This window comes from Orbicella faveolata, unplaced genomic scaffold (genome assembly GCF_042242905.1).
Source record: "Orbicella faveolata isolate gen_17 unplaced genomic scaffold, um_ofav_v1 contig_46, whole genome shotgun sequence".
Classification (NCBI taxonomy): domain Eukaryota; kingdom Metazoa; phylum Cnidaria; class Anthozoa; order Scleractinia; family Merulinidae; genus Orbicella; species Orbicella faveolata.
Genome location: NW_028301576.1, coordinates 12,175,820 through 12,199,626, shown reverse-complemented (window position 1 = coordinate 12,199,626; position 23,807 = coordinate 12,175,820). Strand labels below are relative to the sequence as shown.

The window sequence follows — 23,807 nt, the reverse complement described above, 5'->3', positions numbered from 1 at the left end:
ATATTGCCCCTTGATGGGTAACCGCTGACTGCTTGTTTAGTTCACTTTAAAACTTTTCTTCCTTTTGATCGTCGGTGATGGCGATTTTCAATCGCATAATTTCTTCTCTTCTTCTTCTGATCTTCTTCAGTTCGTCAGCTTATGGCTTTATCGAGGGCCTTTATTGTGGGACGGAAAACTGTTATGACGGTAAAGTCCTGCATTTTTCTTTTCTGTTCTTCTGAAATAAGAAACTTTACAATATTAATTTGGATAGTTTCCTTGATCTGGTACACGCTGATCAAGGTTAACTTACTATTTCTGGGTTAGTAATAGTCATTAAATGTCATTAACTATGTTTGATTTCTAGTACTCGGAGTTTACAGAGAATCTTCAAAGGTAAGATATAGCAGAGGTTGTTAACGTAAAATTATCCGTGACACACGACTTTAATATACGGGTTTGTGTGAAATCAAATAAAAGCTTACATCGCGAGTTTCCAGGTTGCCTTGTTTGATGATGTGGAATGTAAATAAACGAAAGATATTTCACTTGCCTCTTTGATAACAATGCTCCATTATAGTAGATGCATTAGTTTAGGCAATGTCGCATAGTAATTTTGGCGAAATTTTCTTGTGCTGAATCCAGGTGTAACGTAATATCTGTGTATATTTCGTCCTCTTGATATCAGCTTGTCGTTACGAAAAATGTTTCTTCCCGTATTTTTGCATCAGGAGCTTAGAGAGAGATAATAGTCTTAATATTAAATACTTATGTGTGTGAAAAAACACTTGACAGGCAGATGAAACTGTTGCAAGTGTCACTTTTAATATCCATCAGTTGACCTATTTCAGTTTCATTAAGGCTGTGAACAAAGGCGTAAATAAATTATGAGGGATTTTTGAAAAACGTCTTATTTCTGTTTTATAATATAATAAGCAGGTGTGGCTTACTTTGCATATTGAAAGTTGTATATGAGTCAGTTTGAAACCTTACCATCCCTTCCTTCATCCACCCCCCCCCCCCCCCATCCCACCCACTGTGTTTTGGGGCATCTTAGACAGCAGATAAAGTTAACTGGAGGCCTTTAAATTTGGCTGTCAACTCTAGCAACTTGTCCCAAGGGCACTGGAAAGTCTATTTTCTTTGGATCCTAACAGTAGATAAATTTGTTAGATCTCCAGTCATGTTGCAAATAATGGTATTTTTTTGGTCTACCAAGAAGCAGTATTGTCAGATCAGCATAAGTTTTCCCAACAGTATATAGGTGCTCTTGCAGCATTGTCAGTAAGGTTTCCAGGTTTAGGCCGTACATGTAGGACGGTTATGAAAGTCAGTGATGATGAAGTAAAGGGCATCTGTATGACCTAAATAACTTAGTAGAACAGAGGGGTAAAAGCTGCTTAATCTTATTGACAGAAGATAAATTTTTATTTATTGAAAATATTCATCCTAATCAATTTTCTTGTGCCTTTATTTTCAGGCGGAAATAGCGAAAGCTTATAGAAAACTAGCCCGCAAGTACCATCCTGATCGATACAAGGTATGTGTAAAAACTTGATCAATCTGAATCTGGGTATTACATAATAAAATTTTATGTATATATAAGTCAGAAACTTAGTGAGATTTGATTTTGTCTCAATATATAAACCTCAACTTCTTTGAGATTGTTACAATTATTGTAAGTTCATTTTTTTACACTTACAAGTGAAGATTTTCAACTGAGTTTCCTATTAAAAGTCACCCAAGAGATGGTACTTTTTTTCTAATCAGCACAGAGACTTTAGCCCCCCCCCCTTCCCCCTATCCCCCCCTTTCCTCTCAGCCGAAAAAAGATGACCTACCTTTATTATCAAAGTACAAAATTGCGATTTTTTTTTTTCAAATAATACCATTTTTTCTGTTTTTGAGAGCTTTGGAACCATTCAACAATAAGCAAAAACAATACTGTAAATAAATATATCTTTAATATTGACTCACACTGACATAAAATACATGTCAAGAAGTATTAAACACATTTTACAAGTTGATTAAACATACTGGGACATTTTTGATATAAATTTCCCCTCCCTGCAAAACCTCCTTCTTGTTTAACCTCCTTCCCATCAATTTAATGCTGGGGTAACCCTGCAGTGGACTAGTGTCCCATCCAGGGGGGAGTAGAAATACTCCTAGTCACTTCATGCTACTGATTTACTGGGATAAGCTCCAGCCTGATGAGCCACTTGGCTCGTATGCAGACTTTACCTTTTTTACCTCATCAAATGTCCTTGAAATAAACAAGTCCTCCTAGAGGGGCTTATGGGATGGGATTTGTGGCACACTTAAATAACAAATCATTTTCCTTTTTTTTTTAACTTCAACTAGGGTGAAGATGCTGAACAAAAGTTTCAACTCATTGCAACAGCTTATGAGGTGAGAGATTTTTAATAGAATCATGCAAAATCAATGAATGCCAAAATTAATAGTGGTTTGTATTGCACACGTGCATATGTTGCATGGTTCAATTTTCCCTTGGTACAAGGAGGTATTGGTGGTATATGGCAATATATTTTATGACGTAGATAGCTCATTGAGGAAAATACCAAATTGTACTAAGGATATTTATTGAACCAAGACATACATGTAAACATATCAAGCCAAACTCCAAATGAAATACATGATCCGACTGTAGACAATGCAAATGCTGGTCATAATAATCACGTACCAATGAAATAATTTCAGGTTTTAAAAGATGATGAACAAAGAGCTGATTATGACTACATGTTGGACCATCCAGGTAAGGCTTTTTTGTGTAAAGTGAATCACTGCTGACAGTAACTATTCCTGATGGCATCTTTTAACTAGATCTCAATTAGAATCAAAATAAATGACTGATATAAGTAGATGTTAACTGGTTAATTGAGGCATGGAGGCATGGTTCACAAATGGTTAGTGGACTGGACTCCAGAAAGAGTGGTCTGGTGAATTATATGTAATGCTGGGTGTAACCTCACGATGGTCCAGCATCCCATCCATTAGGGAGTAGAAATACTCCTGGCTCCTTAGTACTGCAGAAACTGGAATAAGCTCCTGGGGAACGGGCCACTTGGCCGACGTACTCTATAAAAAATAAAAATTGTTGAATGATGTATTTTCATTACTTGTAATTCAACAGAGGAGACATATGGCCATTACTATCGTTACTATAGACGGCAAGTCGCTCCTAAGGTGGATGTGCGAGTGGTCATAGCGGTGTCAATTACAGTTGTTTCCTTGCTACAGGTACTGTAACTGTTGATAAAAAACAAACTCTTTTGAGTATTAGATATTATGGCACTCTGGTGCAATCAGACTGTTACTCAGGTCTTTGATTTCAATGTCACAGTACACATGTATAATTTTGGTTTGCACTGTTAAACATTTACCTTGACTGTAGCTTGCAAACTTTAATGTGACAACTGATAGAAGATCTTGTAGTGGATCTAAAATACATGAAATGCCATTTGAATGGAAGGGTTTGATCTTGGTTAGAACAGTACTTAAAATGCTGACTTGCTTGTCAGTGTATCACTCGACTTATAGATCTGAAAGGAATTGGTTCCCTGCACACAGATATGCCAATACACAAAACATTATAGCCCTAGTTTTTACAGGTGCATACAGTACACAGTAAATGAGCATTTAGGCCTCCTGGAATAAGTTGTAAGTATATGTTTGAATATACATGTAATATTATTCTGAATGGATTTGGCACCTTTTGACTTTCTACCTGCTACTGGGATAACAGCAAGACAAAGTGTTGAAATCCCACACTAGATGGAGAGAGATATCACATACATGTGTGTATTGTGGCACCATTGTTCTTTGTGATTTATAAAAAAAAAATATGCTTGAATGCTACCGTTGTTGAGAGGGATTGAACTTCATTAACGTGGCATCATTTATACAATGGGAACTCTGTTTGACTTCATGTTAATTTAAGTGGATCTCCCGTGTGTAATTTGAAATTTTTTAACAGCATCACTCTAAATTAATAATAAATGTTTATTATTAGTATCTTCATGGCTGGTCTCGATACAATGAAGCTGTGAAGTATGCCTTGACAATGCCAAAATACCGAAACAAGGTAGGCTTTGCAACCAAATTATAATGATCTTAAGATGTCTTGTGGCATGCTAATATATGTATCTCCTCTGGGTGTATGTGCACTACTTTTGCATTATTGTACAGTAGTAACCAGGGATGACTTACATGTACTCTCTCCCCACCCCCACCCCCACCCCCCGCTATTGCACACTCTTGCTACAATGGATAACAAATGACAGTCTCGAGCATGTCTGTTATATCAGGAGTTGACTCTATATAACATAATTTATGTAATTATTATCTAAGGTAACATACACACTGGAATTTATTGTTGATCAATTTTAATGGTCACAGTTTTGATTATGTTTCCTTAACAAGGCCATGCAACGTGCAAGAGAGGAAGGTCTCTTGAATAACTTAAAGAAAGGCAAGAAATCCAAGGTAGATTTAAAATATGTTCACATCAGTCACTAACACATGCTGAAAGGGTTACAAAAACTTATTAATCATTTTTTGTTAAAACAGACGACAGCAGTAAGACATTTCTGAAGTACAGTTATTACCACTCAAATGTCGGATGTATGTTTAATTTGCTCATACATGAAATGCACATCTAACAGCAAGATTAAGATTGTTGAAAAGAGTACCGGTAAATTGTAATTAGCTTTTGGCCATTTTCGCAAGGTCACACAACTTGGATAGAGTTTTAAAAAGTCTACCCAATCTTGTTCCTCTGAGATCGAAACCTTGCACATTTGCATAACTCATGATAACTGATATAAGAATAACTTTTGTGTGTATTAAGTGATTTTTAAGGAACCTACATGCAGACCATCCATTCCTTTTTTAAAGGTTCCCATTAATAAATGCATGTCTTTTTTTTTTTGACTTGTCATAGTTACAGTGTATGTTCAAGGTAGTGGACACCCCTTTAAATAGATGCTCAGACTGCATCATTCAGTCATGTTCATTTGGTGAATATTTTGTCTTGTAGAGATTGAACAGTCTGTTTAATTCTTCTGGTAATTGGGTGGCAATTCCATTAGTCAGTCAGGCAGTTTGTCTGTCAGTCGGTCAGTCGGTCGGTCGGTCGGTCAGTCGGTCGGTCGGTCGGTCGGTCGGTCGGTCGGTCGGTCGGTCGGTCGGTCGGTCGGTCGGTCTGTCAGTCAGTCAGTCAGTTTGGTCAGTTAATTAGTAAGGCAGTCAGTTGATCTAACTTGCAATTTGTCAGAGCACAACACTTCAATTTCAATGTACTGTTTAATTATTATGTTTTTGTTTTTGTTTTTGTTTTTTTTTCTTTGACAGGAAGAACTAAGGGAGGAAGAGGAATCTATACTCAGAGAAGTTGTGGAAAATTCTTTGGATATCAGGTTGGTTTTATGTTATGACTTCCTCATCAAATAAATAATAGTATCTAACTCTCTGCACGCATTGCAGGCCTATGATGATAGAGACCATTTCATCAAAAACATTTAACAGTAACAACTCTCAACTTGGTTTAAAGTGTTCTGTTTATGGCATGCATGGATTCAATGTTGATTTGTTGTCTTATGTCTAAAATTCATGTCGAGTTTAATCTTGTTTTTGCTATGTTTAGGGGAGGTTACAGCAAGCCAAGAATAGTTGATGTCCTTTGGCTGAGGATTGTGCTTCTGTAAGTTCCAAGAATGTTTTAACATTTTCTGGGAAATTTGTAAAATTTCCCACAGGCAACTGGATAAGAAATTCTCAAACTCATTAATAATTCATCAAGTTAAAACAAATGAAATCTTGACTGTGACAGAGGTTTGTATACCCGGTCTTAATTACCATGGATTCTGACAATTTTACTTCTCCATTTACTCCTTAGTTTTTGTTTCCATTAAGAAGATATATCAAACACTAGAGACAGTGTTTGATCAGCTATCCAAACACCTCAAATTTCGTCAAAAATAGTCTGCTGCGTGTCGTATTTTCATTTCTCTTACCAGTGTTTGGATATCCCGATGAAACACTGTCTCTCGTGTTTGATATATTATGTATTAGATTTTGGGAGTCCAGTGTGTTAGAAGTAGCTGGGATGGAAGGGATGGGGGCTACACACACATGAATGAACAACTGAAGCAGCTGCGAAAGTAAAACCTGAATTTTTTTCTTTAGGCGTTATTTTCACAGGGCTGTGCTTAAGTTGTGCACATAACTGCAAGGATCATTCATGTCTTTACATCTTGCTCTGCAGTTCAAGTATACAATGTATGATCTTCAACATGCGTGCCCATCATACACTGCTAGCAGTTGGTTTTTCCTATGTCAAACAAGAGTGGGGAAAAACCAATTGTGTGCAGGATATGCCAGTCAGGGATGAGGTGTTATCGGTTTTATTACAAGCAAATTATTGTTACCTGAAGCATGTTAATGGCCATTGGCATAAGAAAGTGCTTGCACTGACTGCACACTAACAAAATTACAAATTGGTTGCTATTAAATTATTCAATCCATCAACCAACTGATGTTATTCTTTCAGCCCTTATACGATTTTGTGGTACATTGGCTGGTTGTTACGTTGGCACTGGAAATTTACCATTAGAAGAGAGGAATATGGGGACGAGGAAAAAGGATACCTTATAAGGAAAAAGCTGGGATTGTCATCTATCCAATGGGATGCTATGGAACCTGCGCGCAAAGATGTTCTTTTCTCTCGCAGATTGTGGATTGATGCTAACTTTCAGGTAGGTTTCGTCTTTGATGAGGAACATATTCTGCAATGATAAAGCTGCTGAAGTTGACATTTTATTCTTTATAAAAGCAAAACACTAGTTTAAGTGTTCAAGGCCAGTTATTGTTTGATTTATGGTTGTGTGATCACACTCAAGTTTCTGATGTGGCTGTAAATTCTTGCTTATTTTTTTAAAAAAGTATCAGTAAAATCATGGTAGAAGCTTACCATCTACATACGGGTAATGATTGAGAAAAAGAAAAGTAACATTTACCTTGTTTCATCTAGTTATACATACAGAAGTGGGGACGTTTGTGAGAGATTTTTTGGAAACGTCAGCTGCAGGCGTTGATTTATACTAAAACAATAAAAATCATTTGCTCTTGATTTCTAGATGTGATAATTGACTCAGGCGGTAACCTGCCAACAGGCTCTAGTGTCTGGGTTTCCCATTCAAGCGCTGCTTTCTCGCTTTTCACTTTGGCGCTTGCGTACGTTTAAGAATGACATGGGGGATGGAGGGTGTGAGAGCCTGCTTTTAGACTCGCGGGCTGCACCCTCATGAAAATCTAATTACCAGGTGGAAGTACATGCGGCATTTGGAGTGCAGCTCCTTTCAGGATATTTTCCAATGCAGAGCCATGGTCCATGAAACCTAGTAAAGTAATATCCCGTTAAAATCAAGAAGCTTGCTTTTCTCCTTGGCTTTGTTATTTGTATTTTAATGCAGGTTGAATTAATAAACTTGGACGAATTTACCACATCCATTTAATGGATGTAGACAGAGGTAGAATTATTGATTTGTTGCACACAGGTCAAAGTTTATGTCAGGGTATAATTCTCATAGCTTTGATAACTCACTGCTAAAAAGGTTCAACTGCTCAGTATGTGTTGAGCCACATACTCTGGGTTCACTGAACAGTGAAATGTGAATTAATGACGGTCACTTCTGTTGCTGTCTTTAGGAATTCAAACAAGAACAAGAAGAGGAAATGAGAGTGAAACTTGCACAGAACAACAAGTACAAAGCCTACAGGTATTGCTTTTAGTTGTGTTAAGCACTACGTGTATACGAAGGTTGACACATTGAAAGAATCGACTGTTTATTTTGCTTTTACGAAGTCATATAGTTTCGGAATCAAGACTCAGGTTAGGCTGTTTAGCGATCAGGGTGAATGGCCGTAGTAATCAATCGATAAAAATTTATTTATTCTTTTTTTTTTTCATCTCTTCTTTTTCTGTCAGACGCTACATGAAAAAAGGCGGACCGGGACAGATGACATTCATCGAGGACGATTAGTTATCATACTTAGTATAAGAATAGAACACCGAGATAAATTTCTTTATTTAATGATAAGAGATCACGCCTGATATTTCATAGCACTCTAGTAAATATTTGTCAGAATGGTTTTTTGCCGGGTATTAACTGCTTGGCGTGGCTTGCCGGCTCATAACCTTGAAACATCGTCCAAAGAAAAGAGGAAATCGTATGCAACATTGAACTGCATGTCAGCCTGTCATGGAAATCAAACATATTAAATATGTTTAATTATTTTGTAGGGTAACATACATCAAACCACGGGGTAAATATGGAATACGCTGTAGACAGGAGTTGACACTGTTGAAAAATTAGATAAATGACTCACATTTTGTAGATGGTACTAAGATGTTTTAATTAACTTTTAAGCTTTCATCTAAAAAAGAGTTGGGCGATACGTCGTAGGCCCAGTTCAGACGCCGAAATTTTCATGGGCCGAACATAATACATTGAATTAAGTACATGAAAAATTCAGCGTCTGAATCAGCTAAGAAAGGCAATTTGAATTTGGAACGGTTCAGCCGTTCTTCCCGCCTAGCTCAGCCGGGAATTTCGGCCTTGGAACGGCTTTGATTCAGATATCGAACTTTTCATGTGCCGAATCTAATGCATACACCTTGCCTGAAAACCGCTGACCTTTCGATGTGTTTTGGTTCAAACTAAATTAAGTTCGGTGCATTAAGTGCGACGTCTGAATCAACACGCATACTTTTGATAATTTGGGTCGGTCCAAATTCGAATTAATTTCGGCTCATGAAAAGTTCGGCGTCTGAACTGGGCCTTAGTCAGTGACAGACATTTACGAGATAATTAAGCAATAGACTACAAGCTTTTTTGGTTTATAGGCAGATAAACCACGCGGGATGTTGGAGGAACACGAGAAGAATTGGTAAATCACGAGCCGCAGGCGAGTGATTTACGAATTCTTCGAGTGTTCTTCCAACATCCCAAGTGGTTTATCATGCCTCTAAACCATAGAAACTTGTGGTCTATTGCTTTTATATAATAATTCAGAAGACACGCGAAATTTCCATGAGTTTACTGGCGCAATAAACCATAGCTGATTGACCAATCAGAGCACGCGCATTAATTTAATTATTATATAAATTTTGATAATCAAAGTTAACAAGTTGTTTTCCTTTTTTTCGTCGCAGTGTTTTCTAATAGAAATAGAAAACATTTTCTCCGTGTTTCTATCGAGTTACAGAAACACTCGTGAAAGTTTGGGAGAACTCGAAAAAACTGTGGAGACACTCACATGCGGCTCGTGTTCCCACAGCATTTCTCGTTCTCCCACAGTACATGTTTTCTATTTCTTAAATAACAGATACAACGCGCTCTCCCAAAGTGATAGAGTGTTTTCACATGACGTCACGCCATCCATAAACAATTAAACAGCGGCCATGTTGGCGTACCAAACCAATCTTGTTGGAGTTCAACTCTCTCTGATGTACACACTTCCTTTTGTTCCAATAAATTTTCATGGCTGCTGGCCACGTGGGTGAGAACACTCTACGTCATAATTATTTGTTTCACGTGAGCCCTTCACTCTTTTGATGCAAAATAAATTGCTTTGAACATTATTGATCCGTTCCTTTTCAGATTTGTACATTTAAAAACAATTATCCAAAATTTTGAAGCCGTGTTGGTTGCCCAAAAGCAGCGAGCAAAGATCCAGACCGCTCCCACAAAAGGTTGTCCCCCTCCCCTCCGAGAGAACTGTAGCGACGGTAAGACACAGGCTTGCTATAGCACTATTAATGATAAAAATTACAATTTCTTCGATTGTGATTGGTTTAAAAAACTCCAATTTTCCACTAATTCACTCGCCAAGTTGTCATCGGACAGTTTGTTATTGGACTGTCTGTTATCGGACAGTTCAATAAGCCAATCACATTCAAAGTTGTATTTTAAATCAACCAATCCCATTCAAAGTTGTAGTAACGTGCATGCGTGTGTGCGCTTTTGTGTTTTTGGCACCTGATTGCCGGTGGGAGGCGCGGTGGCCTTAGAATGTTTACATCTCCTTTGTAGGTATTTTAATGCAAATTTTCCCTTTCTTTCATAACTTGGCTATTCTATTCTCGGAAATTGTAATTTTTTATGATTAATTGGTAATAAGACTGGATTCGTGTTGTCCAATTCGGTCTGTAATCATACTCGCGATTAACAAATTGGACTCCCGCTGCGCGGTCGTCCGATTTTGTTATCACTCGTATGATAACCGACCGAATTGGACTCCACTCAGTCCTATTACCATTACTAAACATGGCTCGCGTTATTTCCGTGGCATGACACAAGCGTGTTTACAGAGGCGAGTGCAAAGTGTTTGCACATCATTTCCATGATTTTATTTGGTTTTGAATGTGTAACATCAGGAATAACGAGGGGAAAAGCTTTCGAAAAGCCACCACACTCTGAAAACATTAGGGCTGCGTCACTGAACAGAGTGCCGCACCCATGTCTCGCCTCGTACGCTGCAACCGCTGCATGCTTTATTGATTGGAGATGGGCCGACATCTTCATTTCAGATCGATATGATACCTTCATACCAAGCAGGAATTAACCGTTTTTTCCATATCTATGCTGTGACGACATTGATTTCACTGGTATGTCACATGATCTGTTTGATCAAATACGGGTTGGTCTCGCACTGTAAATGTTGATTGCTGTTCAGTACTCTGTGACCTCTATCGTTGTAGGAACAGCACAGACAAACGAGTCATGTCAAAGAGTTCAATCACTGTTTAATAACTGCTTCACCTTTTTTTGTGTGTGTGTGTGTATTTTTTTTTTTTTTTCATTTATTTCTCATTTTTCAGTCCTGCTCAATAAACACACTTACCGACATGACTGAGCTCTTCCTCAACCCCGTTCCCAGTCATTTTGAAAAGTGGAGAACGCCATGAAGACGAAGTTAGGCTCTTCCTTTGGTGCTGACATAAGGAGCGTGGGTTCAGGAGGGGACGAAAGCCTTAACCTCCTCAGACGTTCTTTGGTGTCACGCAATCTTCCTCCCCCACGAACGTTCGTGGGGAGGAAGATTGCGTGACTAGCGCAAAGAGTATTGAGATCGACCCATCCTTATAATTTACAAACGTGCAAGTTCAACATTTGTTTTGAAACGACGACGCCAGTCATTTGTAAATTACAAATGCGATAAATTCAGGTTTAACCAGCTTCTTTCCATTTTCATCGGTGAAGCTTTCTTCATTTAAAAACTCCATGACATCTTTATAGAGCATTCTATCGGCCGTGACTCGGAAATCTTGCTTGTGCGTTAGGAAGTCGAGAAGAAGCTGCCCTTCAGTGGAAGATTCGTCGAAACAGCTACTTACGTCCACGGTGTAGTGGGCCTTCGACAATTCTTCATACTTCCAATTGTTCCTTTTGGTAATGTCAATAAAATCTACTTCCGTGTGAAGCTTCTTTGTTGACCCCAAGTCGACAAGACCCTGCAATTTTCTGGACAGTTTGGGAAAAAACGAATCTTCGGGTCCCAAGGTACAGAAGATAGCTCCCCCACTAACGAGCCGCTTATAGCAGTTGACCAAAGATGTCTCGGCATCCATGTAGTAAAGGGACGCAACAAAATGAACCAGTTCGAAACACTCGATTTCGGGACTGTAAGAATCGATGAACTTCTGCAAGGTCGTCTCGTGCCATTCGAACGAGAAATCTGCTAGATCTGTGAGGGACTGAGGCAAACACGACGACACTGTCGTTTTAAACTCTGTTATCATGGTGCTTGGTTCTATGATTGTCGAGTGTATTACTGCTCCTTTCTTCTCGATGGCTCTAGCGACAGCAGCAAGAATTCTCAGGTCAGTTTGACCGTGGCCGCTGCCAACTCCAAGAACTCGGAACACGGCAGACGTCATACAATCTTTGGACAAATGTCTCATTGTATGGGCAGCGATATATTCAGCATAATCCATGAGCACCTTTCTAACGGAAGATTTCTTTCGAAACAATTTGAGTGAAGTGAGATAAGGATCTTCTTTCAGTTCTTTTGAAGCTGAAGGAAACATGTTACTTGTAATGTCTGATCCCAAAGCTGGTTTTCACTGGCGAACAAGCCCAAACATAAGTAAATAAGCAACAATAGGTTCTCAATAGCGACGGAGTCGGAGTCGGAGTCGGAATCGGACCCCACCGCCCCTACCCACGGGCATTTTGTACTCTCCCCAGTTTCGCTCGCATCAAGAGACCAAGATGGCGGCCCGTCGAACTCTGTACCGTTGCAGTTATGTCCTATGTAGCAGACATGTCCTCTGACGTAATGTGATATACGGAGCCAATCATATCATGCGTTCTATCTAATAACACGCAGCATAAGACTGGTAACTAAACTCCGTTGCAGTTCGGTCTTCGAGCAAAATTGATTTTTGGAGGGGTAGCGTACGGAAGCAGTATTTGACTTTGTATGTCTTTACTCTGAACCAGAGTGACTCTGAACGTAAATATGCAGCGACTATTTGCAAGAATGGCATTTACCTCACAAGATTTCTATCGGAAATTGACCGCTTAGTGTATTTTCAGTTTCAAATTCAACATGAAAGTTCGATCGAAGATTTAAACAGTGGTTGCTCTCCGGTTTGCGAACTGCGTGTTCCCGGCCAGCAAATATTAAACTCCGCGCTTTGATTATCCTCAAATTATTCAGATCGTTTAATGATATTACAGAGGCAAAACAAACTTTCTGAGAAGCAGTGTCACCAATTTTAGTTTCGGTGCTGTAAAACTACCACTCAATCTGCGCAATATTTCTCTATTCCCAATCTTGTCACTCACACGAAATCCGGTTCGCGAAAGCCCTCTTCTCAGTATAAGTTTGTTGAGGCTGACTGAACCTTTTTGGGTAAGCCGTCTCCTGTAGCATCGAACATTTATTACAGAAATTTTCTTGTCGAGTAGATATTTATGGCCGGAATGCCTTCTAACTGTTCCTAGTTCGCTTTGCTTTACAAAACAGCAGCAGTAGTCAAAAAACCAGAGAGCACTTTGTGGCCTATTGAAAACACCACAGAGCGCTTTGCGGCCTACTCAAAACACCACAGAGCGCTTTGTGGCCTATTCAAAACACCACAAAGCGCTATGTGGTGTTTTATTTTGGGATTTAACATTGAAAACTGGATGGCTCGTTGACTCGCAAATATCTCACAGCTATTTTCTGAAATAATTTGGTTTTTCCAATTTTTCACACCACAAAGCGCTTTGTGGCCTATTCAAAACATCGCAAAGCGCTTTGTGGCCTATTCAAAACACCACAAAGCGCTTTGTGGCCTATTCAATGCACCACAAAGCGCTTTGTGGTCGTCATCGTAATCATAGCGATTCTGTCTGTGGAAATTATACTATGTGGACAAAACTGGCAGAGGGGCTCTCTTATTTTTGCAGGGAGGTTGGCAAAATTTTCGCACCACCCCTTACATTAATTATGCATGCAATTTTTTGACTGACTCGTTCTTTTCACGATTGCTGTTTGAGTATAATGTGATAGTTTGAGATAGTTGCATACATAATTAATGTATGGCGCTGTACGGAAATCGTACCTGGAGGTTAGCCGAGTGCTCTTAAAGAAACCTTTGAAAGGAACCAATAGATTTTCGCAAACGTGCTGAGCAAGGTTATGTTGAACACTATTTCAGTTTTTGTTGTTAGAAAGAAATATCACCGAACCTCCGATATAAGACTTGATACCCTTAAAAGTACTCGTTATGGTTATCAGAGAGAGCACTGACTGCTAATGAGATTTGCATTCCTGGGATCGGCTGGAACTAGCTACAACGGGTACGTGTTATTAACCGGGAGAGACGATGAAATGAAAGCAGAAGGTTGAAAATTAGGAATTCAGTGATACCTCAACCTATCACTTGTTTCGGTTAGAGAATCTTAGAGGGATTTATTATGTTCATTGATTTATAGCTCTATTGTTAGTCCTCGTTTGTAGGCACACCCCTCAGGAATTTAGCATTGAACATGGAATGAAACTTAAGTCGGATACTGATATGGGTATTTCTTTTTTTAACAAGTCTATGGATCTCGCCGTAACATTGCAAGGCGAAGAACTCGACCAATGTTTTACCAACACGGACCTCATACTAGTTCAATAACATAATTCAGTTATGACAAAGAAGATTACAAATCTTTTTTTATTTATTTATGGCTAGACTGGAATTTATACAACTGGTGTTTTCATGAGCAGGTATAATTACCATTATCACTATCAACTGGAATCTTATAGATCTTTCTACACACGGGCGAACCAAAACAATCTGACTTGTGACCTTGAATTAATTGGCTTGAATTATCTGCAATGCTCACGTATGATACAAACCGTTGCTTAATCCAAACATTTTCGAAAATTATATTTTAGGGCATGTTTTTAGCCTGTGTTGTAAAACCACTATAATCTTTAGATTTGTATTGTTACAAAGGCAAAGTAACCAAAGTTAGAATTAGTTTGAGAAATTCTATTTTTGACAGATAAATGCCTTTTGGACATACTAATATAATACTTATCATTGCATTTACAGTGGTGCACTTCTAACACAGACCACCAAACTAATTTTTTTTCGTTTTTTGACATGTTTTCAACAACTTTCCTATGGCTTCCATTCAAATCTGGCAAATCCAAATTATGAAAAGAAATGTGAAAGGTGGAGTTGTCGACTGATCAACAGGTTACATGATGCTTGATATTTTCACCATTCATGCATTTTGATTAGCTTATTTAAACCAAGGAAGGTGGACACAGTTAGTCAGGCACGACTGTGGCTGGGTTCTTATTACAAAGATGAAAAGTTCTGTCACTCTTTTGTCCCTTAAATCTAGATCCAACAAACTAGTCACAGGCAACACAGTGATTTGTGGTTCATTTAGTAAAAAAAGAGTAATGGCATATTTTCTTCAGCCTTTGAGCTTGGGCTAATTTGAATAAGCTGTTGTAAATGTAGAACAATCAAAACAATTTCAGACTCATCCTCTATTTACTTAATTATTACTTATTAATACATCTGTTAAGGAAATCCTGATGAAAATTTAAAAAATCTACGAAATAAATACTGATTTTATCACTGTCACTAAACTCATCCTCTATTAACTTTCTGTAGAGGTGTTCATCATCATTGTCTTGTTCTTCTTAATCCTCTTGTCCTTCTTCTTCTTCTTTGTCTTCTTCTAACTCCCCCTCCTCATCATCGATCATATCATCTAATGCCTCCAGGTATGGTTTGGCCAGGCTATTAAAAATATGGAGATGGATTTACTTCATTAATAGACACAACAATATTGTGGAAAACTGAAACTTTCTGTGAAGGGGCCTGTTACGGCTATTTCGTGTTTTCTTTGTGTCCTTTTTTGTTCCGTATGTTTATGTATTTTTTCACATTCTGCATGCTTTTTTTCTCGCGTCGTATGTAGCTTTCGTTGCGTATATATTTGTGTTATCCTTTCATGTTCGTTTAGTGCTAGTTTATCGTCCGGTACACTTGTATCTTCTTGGTTCCCTGAACCCCGTTGCCAGCATTTTGGTAAGCCATTTAGTTTATCGTCTGTTTGTGTTTTCCTCTTAGTTTTCTGCCGTCTTCAGTTAGTTATTTGTAGTAATTCGTTTCATGTTTATCTTTAGGAATTTACCTTCCTCCTACGGAAAGTGAAATAAATTTGCTGGACTAATTGAAACTCGCTTTAAGTTGTGTCTGAAGTCGGCCCTTTGCCTCTTTAGGGCCCATTTCTTGAAACTTCCTGGCTATTCAAGGGCTTGTCAACTTACAAGGACCGTTTTCAGGCTGCTGTTTTGGGCCCAAAGCACCAAACTACCTAATGAAACTGAAATCAGTTTTTAAAAAGAGCATTGGAATTACAATCTAAAGTACAACAGTAATATTATTATAATTCAAATTATGAATATTCATACTGTATTTTGAAAGTGGAAGTTTTTTCACGAGGAATGTGAACGCCTTAAAGAGATCTTTTCCCGACTGTGCTATCCTGACGACCTTGTGCAGTCAATCATTCGCAGATTTATTGAATCAAAAGTGTCCGATGATTCACATACTCGAGTGGTTGATAAAAGAGAAGCCCCAGTCAGAATCGTGTTGCCCTACAAGGACCAGAAATCTGCAAACGTAGTACGTAAACAGCTGGCTGACCTCAGTCGGAAGATCAACGCAGATATTAACCCAGTTTACACAAGTAGAAAGATCAAGGATGAAATTAAGGTCAGGGAAGACAAGCAGCCTCTTGTTAGTCAACAATACGTGGTGTATTCATTTCAGTGTGGCCTGTGTGATGCAGGCTGTCGGTTACACGTGCCGACACCTACACCAACGAATTGAAGAACACAAAGGATCGGCAATCGGAAACCACCTCAGAGAGCAGCACGATATGGAGCCAGAAGACATCGCACAGAGTTTTCGAATCTTAAGAAAGTGTCAGAACAAATTTGGCTACCTTATTTTGAAATGTTTTTTTTTTTTATCAAAGAACTGAAACCAATGCTAAACAAACAGTGCGATTCAATTCGCGCCCAATTATTTGTTTAGAGCAATTCTTGCTAAAATTATTTTATTTTTCCATTGTATATTTTTAACACTTTTTCACATATTTTATCACATTTTAGCGTTCGCCACATTTTTATCTATTATAAGTTGTTTTTAACATATTTATGGCTATATGCTATTGTAGAAAATTTACTCACTTGAAAATGACCTCGTAGAGGTCGAAACGTCGTGACTTTTTAGCGCTAGTTTTTATTTCAAAATCGATTTCTAAGAAACTACTTATTACCATACTGTACTTCTATACCTAACTAAGAAAACCAGTTTTTGATTAACATGATGCAAATGGACTTCTCTATAAACTCACTTCCTTCAACTTAATGTCTGCTAATTTTTCACGCAAATAGCAAACCACTAGTTGTGATTGCAGTTACCCGTCTCACTCTACATAGCAATTTTCAATTTGATTTCAAAATTAACTTGCATTTGGGTTTGCATCACTGTGCTCTGTTTTGCATCCTGTACTTTCTTTGTTGCGTTGTTTGTAATATTGTTAATACTCTGGTTCTGGTTTCAAGGCACTTCAATGAAAACTGTTCAGACATCACTTCCTTCCTGCATGAGATGAAGTAATAGCTAAAAGCACATGCCATTTTTGGTCTGGGACATTGATGGGGATTCCTGGACAGGCCCCCAGAGGAGCTCCCATCTGCTTTCAAAATTACATCATTAGCCTAGCAAAACTAGTGCCAGTCCTAAACCCCACATTAGAATTTAAAATCCTTAAAACTCATAGTCTTGTTGTCATTGGGATAAGATGTTCTAGGTTCCGAGCTACTGTGTCTGAAACACCTCACAAGATTAGAAGCCACAGATTTAGGAAAGCCATTCCCTAACAGAACGTTTTCATCATTGTTCTTTGTTTCTGAATGAGAGAGTCTATTTCACATATACGAGAAGCCTGGTGCAACAAGGCCTAACCCAAGTAATTTTGGCAAGTCAACGTACTTGACTAGAAAACAAGACATTCTGTCCAGTGTTTGTGTGATTCCTATAAATGTCAATGGATGTTCTTTTCAGAGAAATGTCCAGGAAATGGATCAAGCCATCTTCAAATTTGTTGACTGTAAAACATGTCAGATTTATTTGGTTTGTCCATCAACAGCATATCTTCAAAATAACGTCCATAAAACTACTCATTTATAAGGCCACTGTCAAGCATTTTACGAACAATATCATTTTTGAGTTCTGTCATGATAAAAAAAAACAACAACAACGGCCTAATGAAGGACCCAACAAAATGCCATCAATTTGGTTGTCGAGTGCTCTCTTAATTAATTTGGTGTTAATCAATTTATTGTCATTAACTCCAAAGAAACCAATCTGAACAACTGTCAGGGCTTGCTGTCAGGGCTTGCAAACTCCAGTTCCTCTTAGAGTGAAAACAAGGTGTTTTCCTTCCACATCTACATGGGAGAGTATCATAATTTATGTGGGTGGTGGTGGTGTATTGAGTTGTGTTTGACAAACCCTTTTCATTTTTTATGTTTCTACATATAGCAATATAAAGGAACTGTTTTTTAACTGTTTAATAGCAAACCACTTTATTTTTAAAAAGTGCCTGTTATTTTTAGTTAAAGTTAATTTGGCTAACAATTCCTTTCTATTTAAATGTATGTTGCTTGAAAACTGTGATCTGGTGGCCCTAGATGCAATTTGAGTTTTTCTGTAATTTTGAAAAGTCAAGCCCCACTGTTTGTTATTAATATTGTATCAAAAGGATAACACCATTCTTATCATGGTTATTCTATTGATTCCATTTCATCATTACTTAAGGTGGTTCTGCAGTTATTGTGGGCACACTACCCCATATCAAAGTTTGCAACATAAATTTTGGGGCTTTGAAGTGTTGGCTAAGAAATTTTGGGAAATATTTTGTGTTCCACTCGGTGATAATGTTAGTTAATTCTATTTACTGGGGGAAATATTTTTATTCTTACTGGTGTTTGACTGGACCCCATTTTTTGGACAACACTACCAGTAAAAAAAATTTTGCTGGCATACTTTTACTCAATTTCTGGAACCAGCTTATTCTGACTTAATACAAACCATGCCCAAATTTTGGGGAAATCATTTGAGCAGAAGTTTAGAAGTATTAACTTAAAGGTCAATGACATGTTAACTCAACTCTAACATTCACTGAAAGTTTCTACAATTGACTCTCATTTCCAAAACAAGCCATGAACCCAAATTTTGTGAGGAGCTTGCCCCAAAGCTTGCTAAATAAAAGTGGCTAGGCGATTAGTGATCATGCGAACCATAAAAAGCATTAATCCCTAGTTCTTAAAATACTATAAAATGCTTGATAACCTCACTGAATATTCAAAGATGCATTTTGCAACAGTATTTGGAAATAACTTTTGTGTCAAAGTCTTTCCACACAAATTGTACGGTACGGCAACATTTTGGCTATAAGTTTTACTGTTGTGACTCAAAAAGAAATGGGGCACTGTTGTCAGGATTGTAAGCTACTCCCCGACTGATCTCTGGTGAGGAAGAGAAGCAGTTTTATTAATCTATGATTACAAATACAAAATAGGCACTACAGGTACAGGCTGAGCCATCTTTTTGCCATTCCTTAATATATAGTTAAAAAGACAATTATTAATAATAACAATAATAATAAATAAAAATAGCAATAAAAACAACAACGATGACAACAAAAATAATAACAATAATATTAATGATAATGATGTGCTTCTGGGCATGAATTATGTTTTCATTCATGACAGTTGGTTCATTGTATTTGACCAGTAAAAGTGCTTCACTGGGTCTATTTGTTAGAAAAGTGGAGTCTCATCAAAATGTGTGGGCACAGTTCGTGGATGTTTAAAATCTTGTGAGGGTTGTGCTCTATGACTGATTAATCACCCAATGAATCACTGTTGCAACACCAAAACGAGAAGGCAAGTTTATAAAAAAGTTGAGCATTTCTGCAAGTTGAAATTTTCTTGTGAGTGCTAATGGGCAACAAAAGTCTACCAGGTAGGCAACTAAAAAGACACACGGGGAACCAACAAAAACAGAACTAGTTGCCCTAAGGGCAAATTAGCAAGAAAGTTAGTGTCGAACACTGCATTAATAGCCGTCAAGCTCATTCTAAGAGCTTTGCGGCATCCAAAAGTTTTCTTTATTCTGCCTCCTCGACTCCTCAACCTCTCTTAATTCATTTATGTTTGTTGTGCCCCAAACCATTGCAGGAAAGAAAGTGAGTGCTTTGCAGGCTGTAAGTATACATGTAGAATACAGTAGGGGCAATTGTCATGTATGGTTTACCAGTTTTGTCATTTAAGTTAAGGTTGTCATTTGCTAACACAGAAAGCTCAACTTCCTACAAGCTGTCTTGTTCACAGCTTTTGGGGTTTTAAATAAGAGTCACAACAAAGAATAGAAAAAATATGTGCACTGCGACAAATGCTTGAGTAACTACATATGATATGCAAATATCTTCTGTGTAACATGCAGCAAAAATTGCTTGTATCACTGCCATACATCTATACCTTAACCTATAATATACCACAGAACCTCCCAAACTACCAGTAAGTTGAGAGTTTTATTTTATATCAATTTTAAAAACAAAATTATTTTGTTCTATTGGGGACAATGGGTTGTTGACTAGTTTAATGGATACACAAGAATAATAAGCTGTGCATTAACGTGGTACTGTACAATCACTTCTTCCTTAAGATTTTGAAACTCCATCTACTAAACACTCCCTGTGCTAAATTTTAAGCCTTCATAGCAGGGATGAAAAAGAATTAAAAACTAGAAACTGGCTAATTTATCCAGGTGCGAAGAAGATGTGTTTTGAAAAATAGTTGGCCTTCTCTAACACATAATAGTTGGCTTTCTCTAATACATAAAAGTTGGCTTCCTCTAACACATTTGGTTTGCAATGTTCTTCTTAGTATTGCTGGAGTACTTAGTGTACAAGAAAAAACTCATAAGCTAACCAGATATTGAAGTATAATATGAGGACATAAGCCCTAAAATTCTTGAGAAAGTGCTGCCAGTACAGTTAAGACCCAATTACGTACAGGTAACAAAAAAATGAATTATTTTGGCAAGACACAACTCTAAAAAAGTTATCAATGCATGGCAACTGATACATATCATGGTAAGGGCTGATGCTCACCATCCCTAGTTCCTTCTCTACTACGACTTTCTTCGGTTTGTGCATGTTTTCCCTCATCCAACCCATGATGATCATCCATTACTGCAAAAACAGAAATTCAAAGCATTATTGTTAAACACAAAATCATACAAATGCAATTATATTTTAAGTTACACTGACTGTTTTAAAATAACATACATGTACAGCCTTGTAGATTAAAAGCTGTTCCTCAGTAAAGGGAAATTTAAAAGAAAACAAAATTCAATCAAAAACAACTGCAAGAGTATGACTATCTTATCAAGACCTAGGTTTTTAAAGTCTATTTCAACTGACAATGAAACCAAAACAGAACAGACTGAATCTCTAGTGGCAAAGTTTAGCTGGTGAGAACTACATCTTATTATATGGCTAGCTCCACGAGCAGGCAAGATGAATCAAATCCTGCGCTGTGATTGGCTACCCGAGCAGGCAAGATGGAGCTATCTTGCCCGCTTGGGACTACCTACCGTGTCCCGCAAGAAAAATTTCCCCGAAAGCCATATAATAAATCCTTTATTGACCAAGCTTGTTTGTTCAAGATGGCTGGATATTGGCCTCGTTCTTTTTTTGCGAGTTTATGGACCTCGACTCCGTCTCGGTCCATAAACTCGCAAAGAATGAACTTGGCCAATATCCAGCCATCTTGACCTCACACTTGGTCAATAACCCATATATATTTACCAAGAGATAAAAGACATCCTTGAGAATAAAAATACAAGTAGATGAACAAACCGTTTTCTCCTTCTTTAATTGTTTTTACATCAAAAGAACAAAAAAAACCCAAGTATCCAAAAACATGAATAAATTCTCCAGAAGATAACAAGAATGGCAATGTTCCTCACACAAGAGCTGGCACAAAGAGATAATGGCAATGCTACCTAATGAAGACATGACAAGGTATTGGCATGTATCCCAATTTAAACAATAGGGAGTTTCTGTCGAGGAACTATTGGTTGATAGTTGCCCCATGGAAATTTGATGTTCTTAAAACAAATATGCTAGTCTTAAGAACATCAAATTTTCAAGGGACAACTATCAACCGATAGTTCCGAGACATAAACACTCTATTGTCTTTATCGTTCACCACTAAATTTTCTTCCGCGCACCAGTTCAAAATTCATATTGAATTATTTTCAACTTTTTTAGATGAAAGCCATGGAAGGTCGTTGAAGCCAAATGTAAAATTTGAAAAAGAAAACAGACAAAAACCCACTTAATATATTTCAATTGTTTACTTTCTGTAAGCCCGTTTCTTTACAGAAACATTGACACGGACGAGTACTATCCATCCGGGTATTTTCCTCAGACAGGCACTATGGGCTGATAGCGTCTCTCCACGGATGAACACTATTGCGTCACGTGATCAATTTAAACTAATAAGAATCAGAGAAAATTCAGTGGTGAACTATAATATGTACTAATTGGACCAGCCGCATAGAAAAGGAAACCTAGGCAAGCACTTCTTGAAGCAGCCTCACATGATGACTATACACACTGCGTGTCTACAAAACACTGCTTCGTAACAAACAGCTTAAAGGTAGCAAGTCAACAACAGAGGAAAAGAAGAACAGAAGGAAAAACAACCCTGACCTTAACTGGTGATTCCTTAGCACTATATTGCGAACGCTTCAAGCGCAGAATTTTACACTTATTCAATAGCATCAAAAACAAAATCATTACTCATGGATTGTATGTCACTTGGATTATTTTCGATTCTTTTGCATAAGTTGTTTATTATGTTGTTCCTTATGCTCAAAAATTCATGTATGCCTATCAAAGTTCACCAAAAAACTGTACCTTCCAGCCACCGCAAAATGTAATGCGGAGTGATAAAATAAATGAATAGTACTATTTAAAAGACCTGGCAAAATAGGGTAAGACTGGTACATCATATCTCTTTTGCAAGCATGGTGACCTATTTTAATTTATTTTTAGAGACTGTGCTTGGTAGGAAACATTCAGGGAAATGTATTGTGCATTTGTTTTTATGATTGTGCCCAGGAGATTACTTTTAAGTTTACTTTAACATCGGTAGAAATCATTCCCAATACTGATAGAAGCAAAGAAATACCAGACAAAATAAAGGCTCGAAAGTTCAAACTGTCACAAGAATGGTAAACTCGATTTCTTGACATCCTGAACTAAACTCAAATTTCTTGAACTGTAACCAATTTTAATCCTTGCAATCCTGCACATTATTTCGAAACTACTGTTTTTGCTTTGCTCTATAGCATTTTTATCCAACTAAGCTGTATATTTGGTGGCATTTGGCGATACAAGGTGGTAATAAGCTGAGTGAAAATTTGCTCTGTCTGCACGACAGCGCTTCTTTATGCCCGTGACGGAGGCAGATCTTAATTGCAAAATTCAAAACACAACAGTGTGGACTATACAAACTAGTGCCAGCTTAGTTCGTGCCGCTTGAAAGCAACACGATCAACAAAACTTAGATTGCTGATGAACATGTCGAAATGGCTTCGTAGACTTGAGCCATATAAATTGCTCACTCCATTTCTACAAACAACATAATACAATACACTACACTTCACAAAGCTTCTTACCAACAATATTAGGCTTCAAAGGCAGCTGTAAATGTGTTTCGGAACATGCAGAAAGATCCGGCAAAACACCCTCACGATAAAAGTCACAATCGATAGGTTTCGAGCTTTCAACTGGCAAACACCGTCCCGTCCCCTAGTAAAATAATCTCAGAGGACACGATCACAACGCATTTTCATTGGAAGAAACAACAACACATACAATTGGTCAAAAGGTGTTAGACATGTCTGCCACGCAGGACGAAAGTGCAACGCTACAGAACTCAACGATCGACATCCAGGACATCTACGATCTCACGGAAAAATAGGGGACTGTGAACAGTACTAGTCTAGAGATAGCGTGACGAGGCCAAAGAGTGTCTGCACAGCAGGCTACCATAATTATGCGTGCCGACATCTCACCAGAGCAAGCCTCGGTTTTCAATATAAATCATGGTATCAATAACAAATTCCCAAAGCAAAGATGAAA

General features: G+C 37.9%; 2 protein-coding genes and 2 long non-coding RNA genes across 5 annotated transcripts; 1 reads left to right on the top strand and 3 right to left on the bottom strand.

Annotated features, from left to right (window-relative positions):
• The first annotated feature begins 40 nt into the window (after positions 1-40).
• On the top strand, positions 41-9,646 carry LOC110046249 (dnaJ homolog subfamily C member 25 homolog). The gene is made up of 13 exons (XM_020751939.2): positions 41-189; positions 350-378; positions 1,463-1,522; positions 2,347-2,394; positions 2,704-2,758; positions 3,137-3,243; positions 4,016-4,087; positions 4,426-4,488; positions 5,356-5,420; positions 5,648-5,704; positions 6,554-6,758; positions 7,711-7,781; positions 7,991-9,646. Exons 1-13 carry the CDS (start codon positions 78-80, stop codon positions 8,043-8,045), a joined length of 999 nt encoding a protein of 332 aa, XP_020607598.2. The 5' UTR covers positions 41-77; the 3' UTR covers positions 8,046-9,646.
• On the bottom strand, positions 1,928-4,020 carry LOC149098396 (uncharacterized). Its single transcript, XR_016203878.1, has 2 exons — positions 3,387-4,020; positions 1,928-3,081 (listed from the first exon to the last, which is right to left on the bottom strand). It is a non-coding gene; the product is annotated as an uncharacterized LOC149098396 (long non-coding RNA).
• A 1,144-nt stretch (positions 9,647-10,790) lies between the features above and the next one.
• On the bottom strand, positions 10,791-12,291 carry LOC110046242 (histamine N-methyltransferase-like). Its single transcript, XM_020751930.2, has one exon. The coding sequence runs from the start codon at positions 12,092-12,094 to the stop codon at positions 11,201-11,203; it is 894 nt and encodes a 297-aa protein (XP_020607589.2). The 5' UTR covers positions 12,095-12,291; the 3' UTR covers positions 10,791-11,200.
• A 1,913-nt stretch (positions 12,292-14,204) lies between these two features.
• Positions 14,205-23,613, bottom strand: LOC149098395 (uncharacterized). Of its 2 annotated transcripts, none has more exons than XR_016203653.1 (3): positions 23,342-23,613; positions 20,763-20,843; positions 14,205-17,182 (listed from the first exon to the last, which is right to left on the bottom strand). It is a non-coding gene; the product is annotated as an uncharacterized LOC149098395 (long non-coding RNA). The 2 variants fall into 2 exon arrangements; XR_016203654.1 differs by having other exon boundaries at positions 14,205-15,896.
• Between the last annotated feature and the right edge of the window lie 194 nt (positions 23,614-23,807).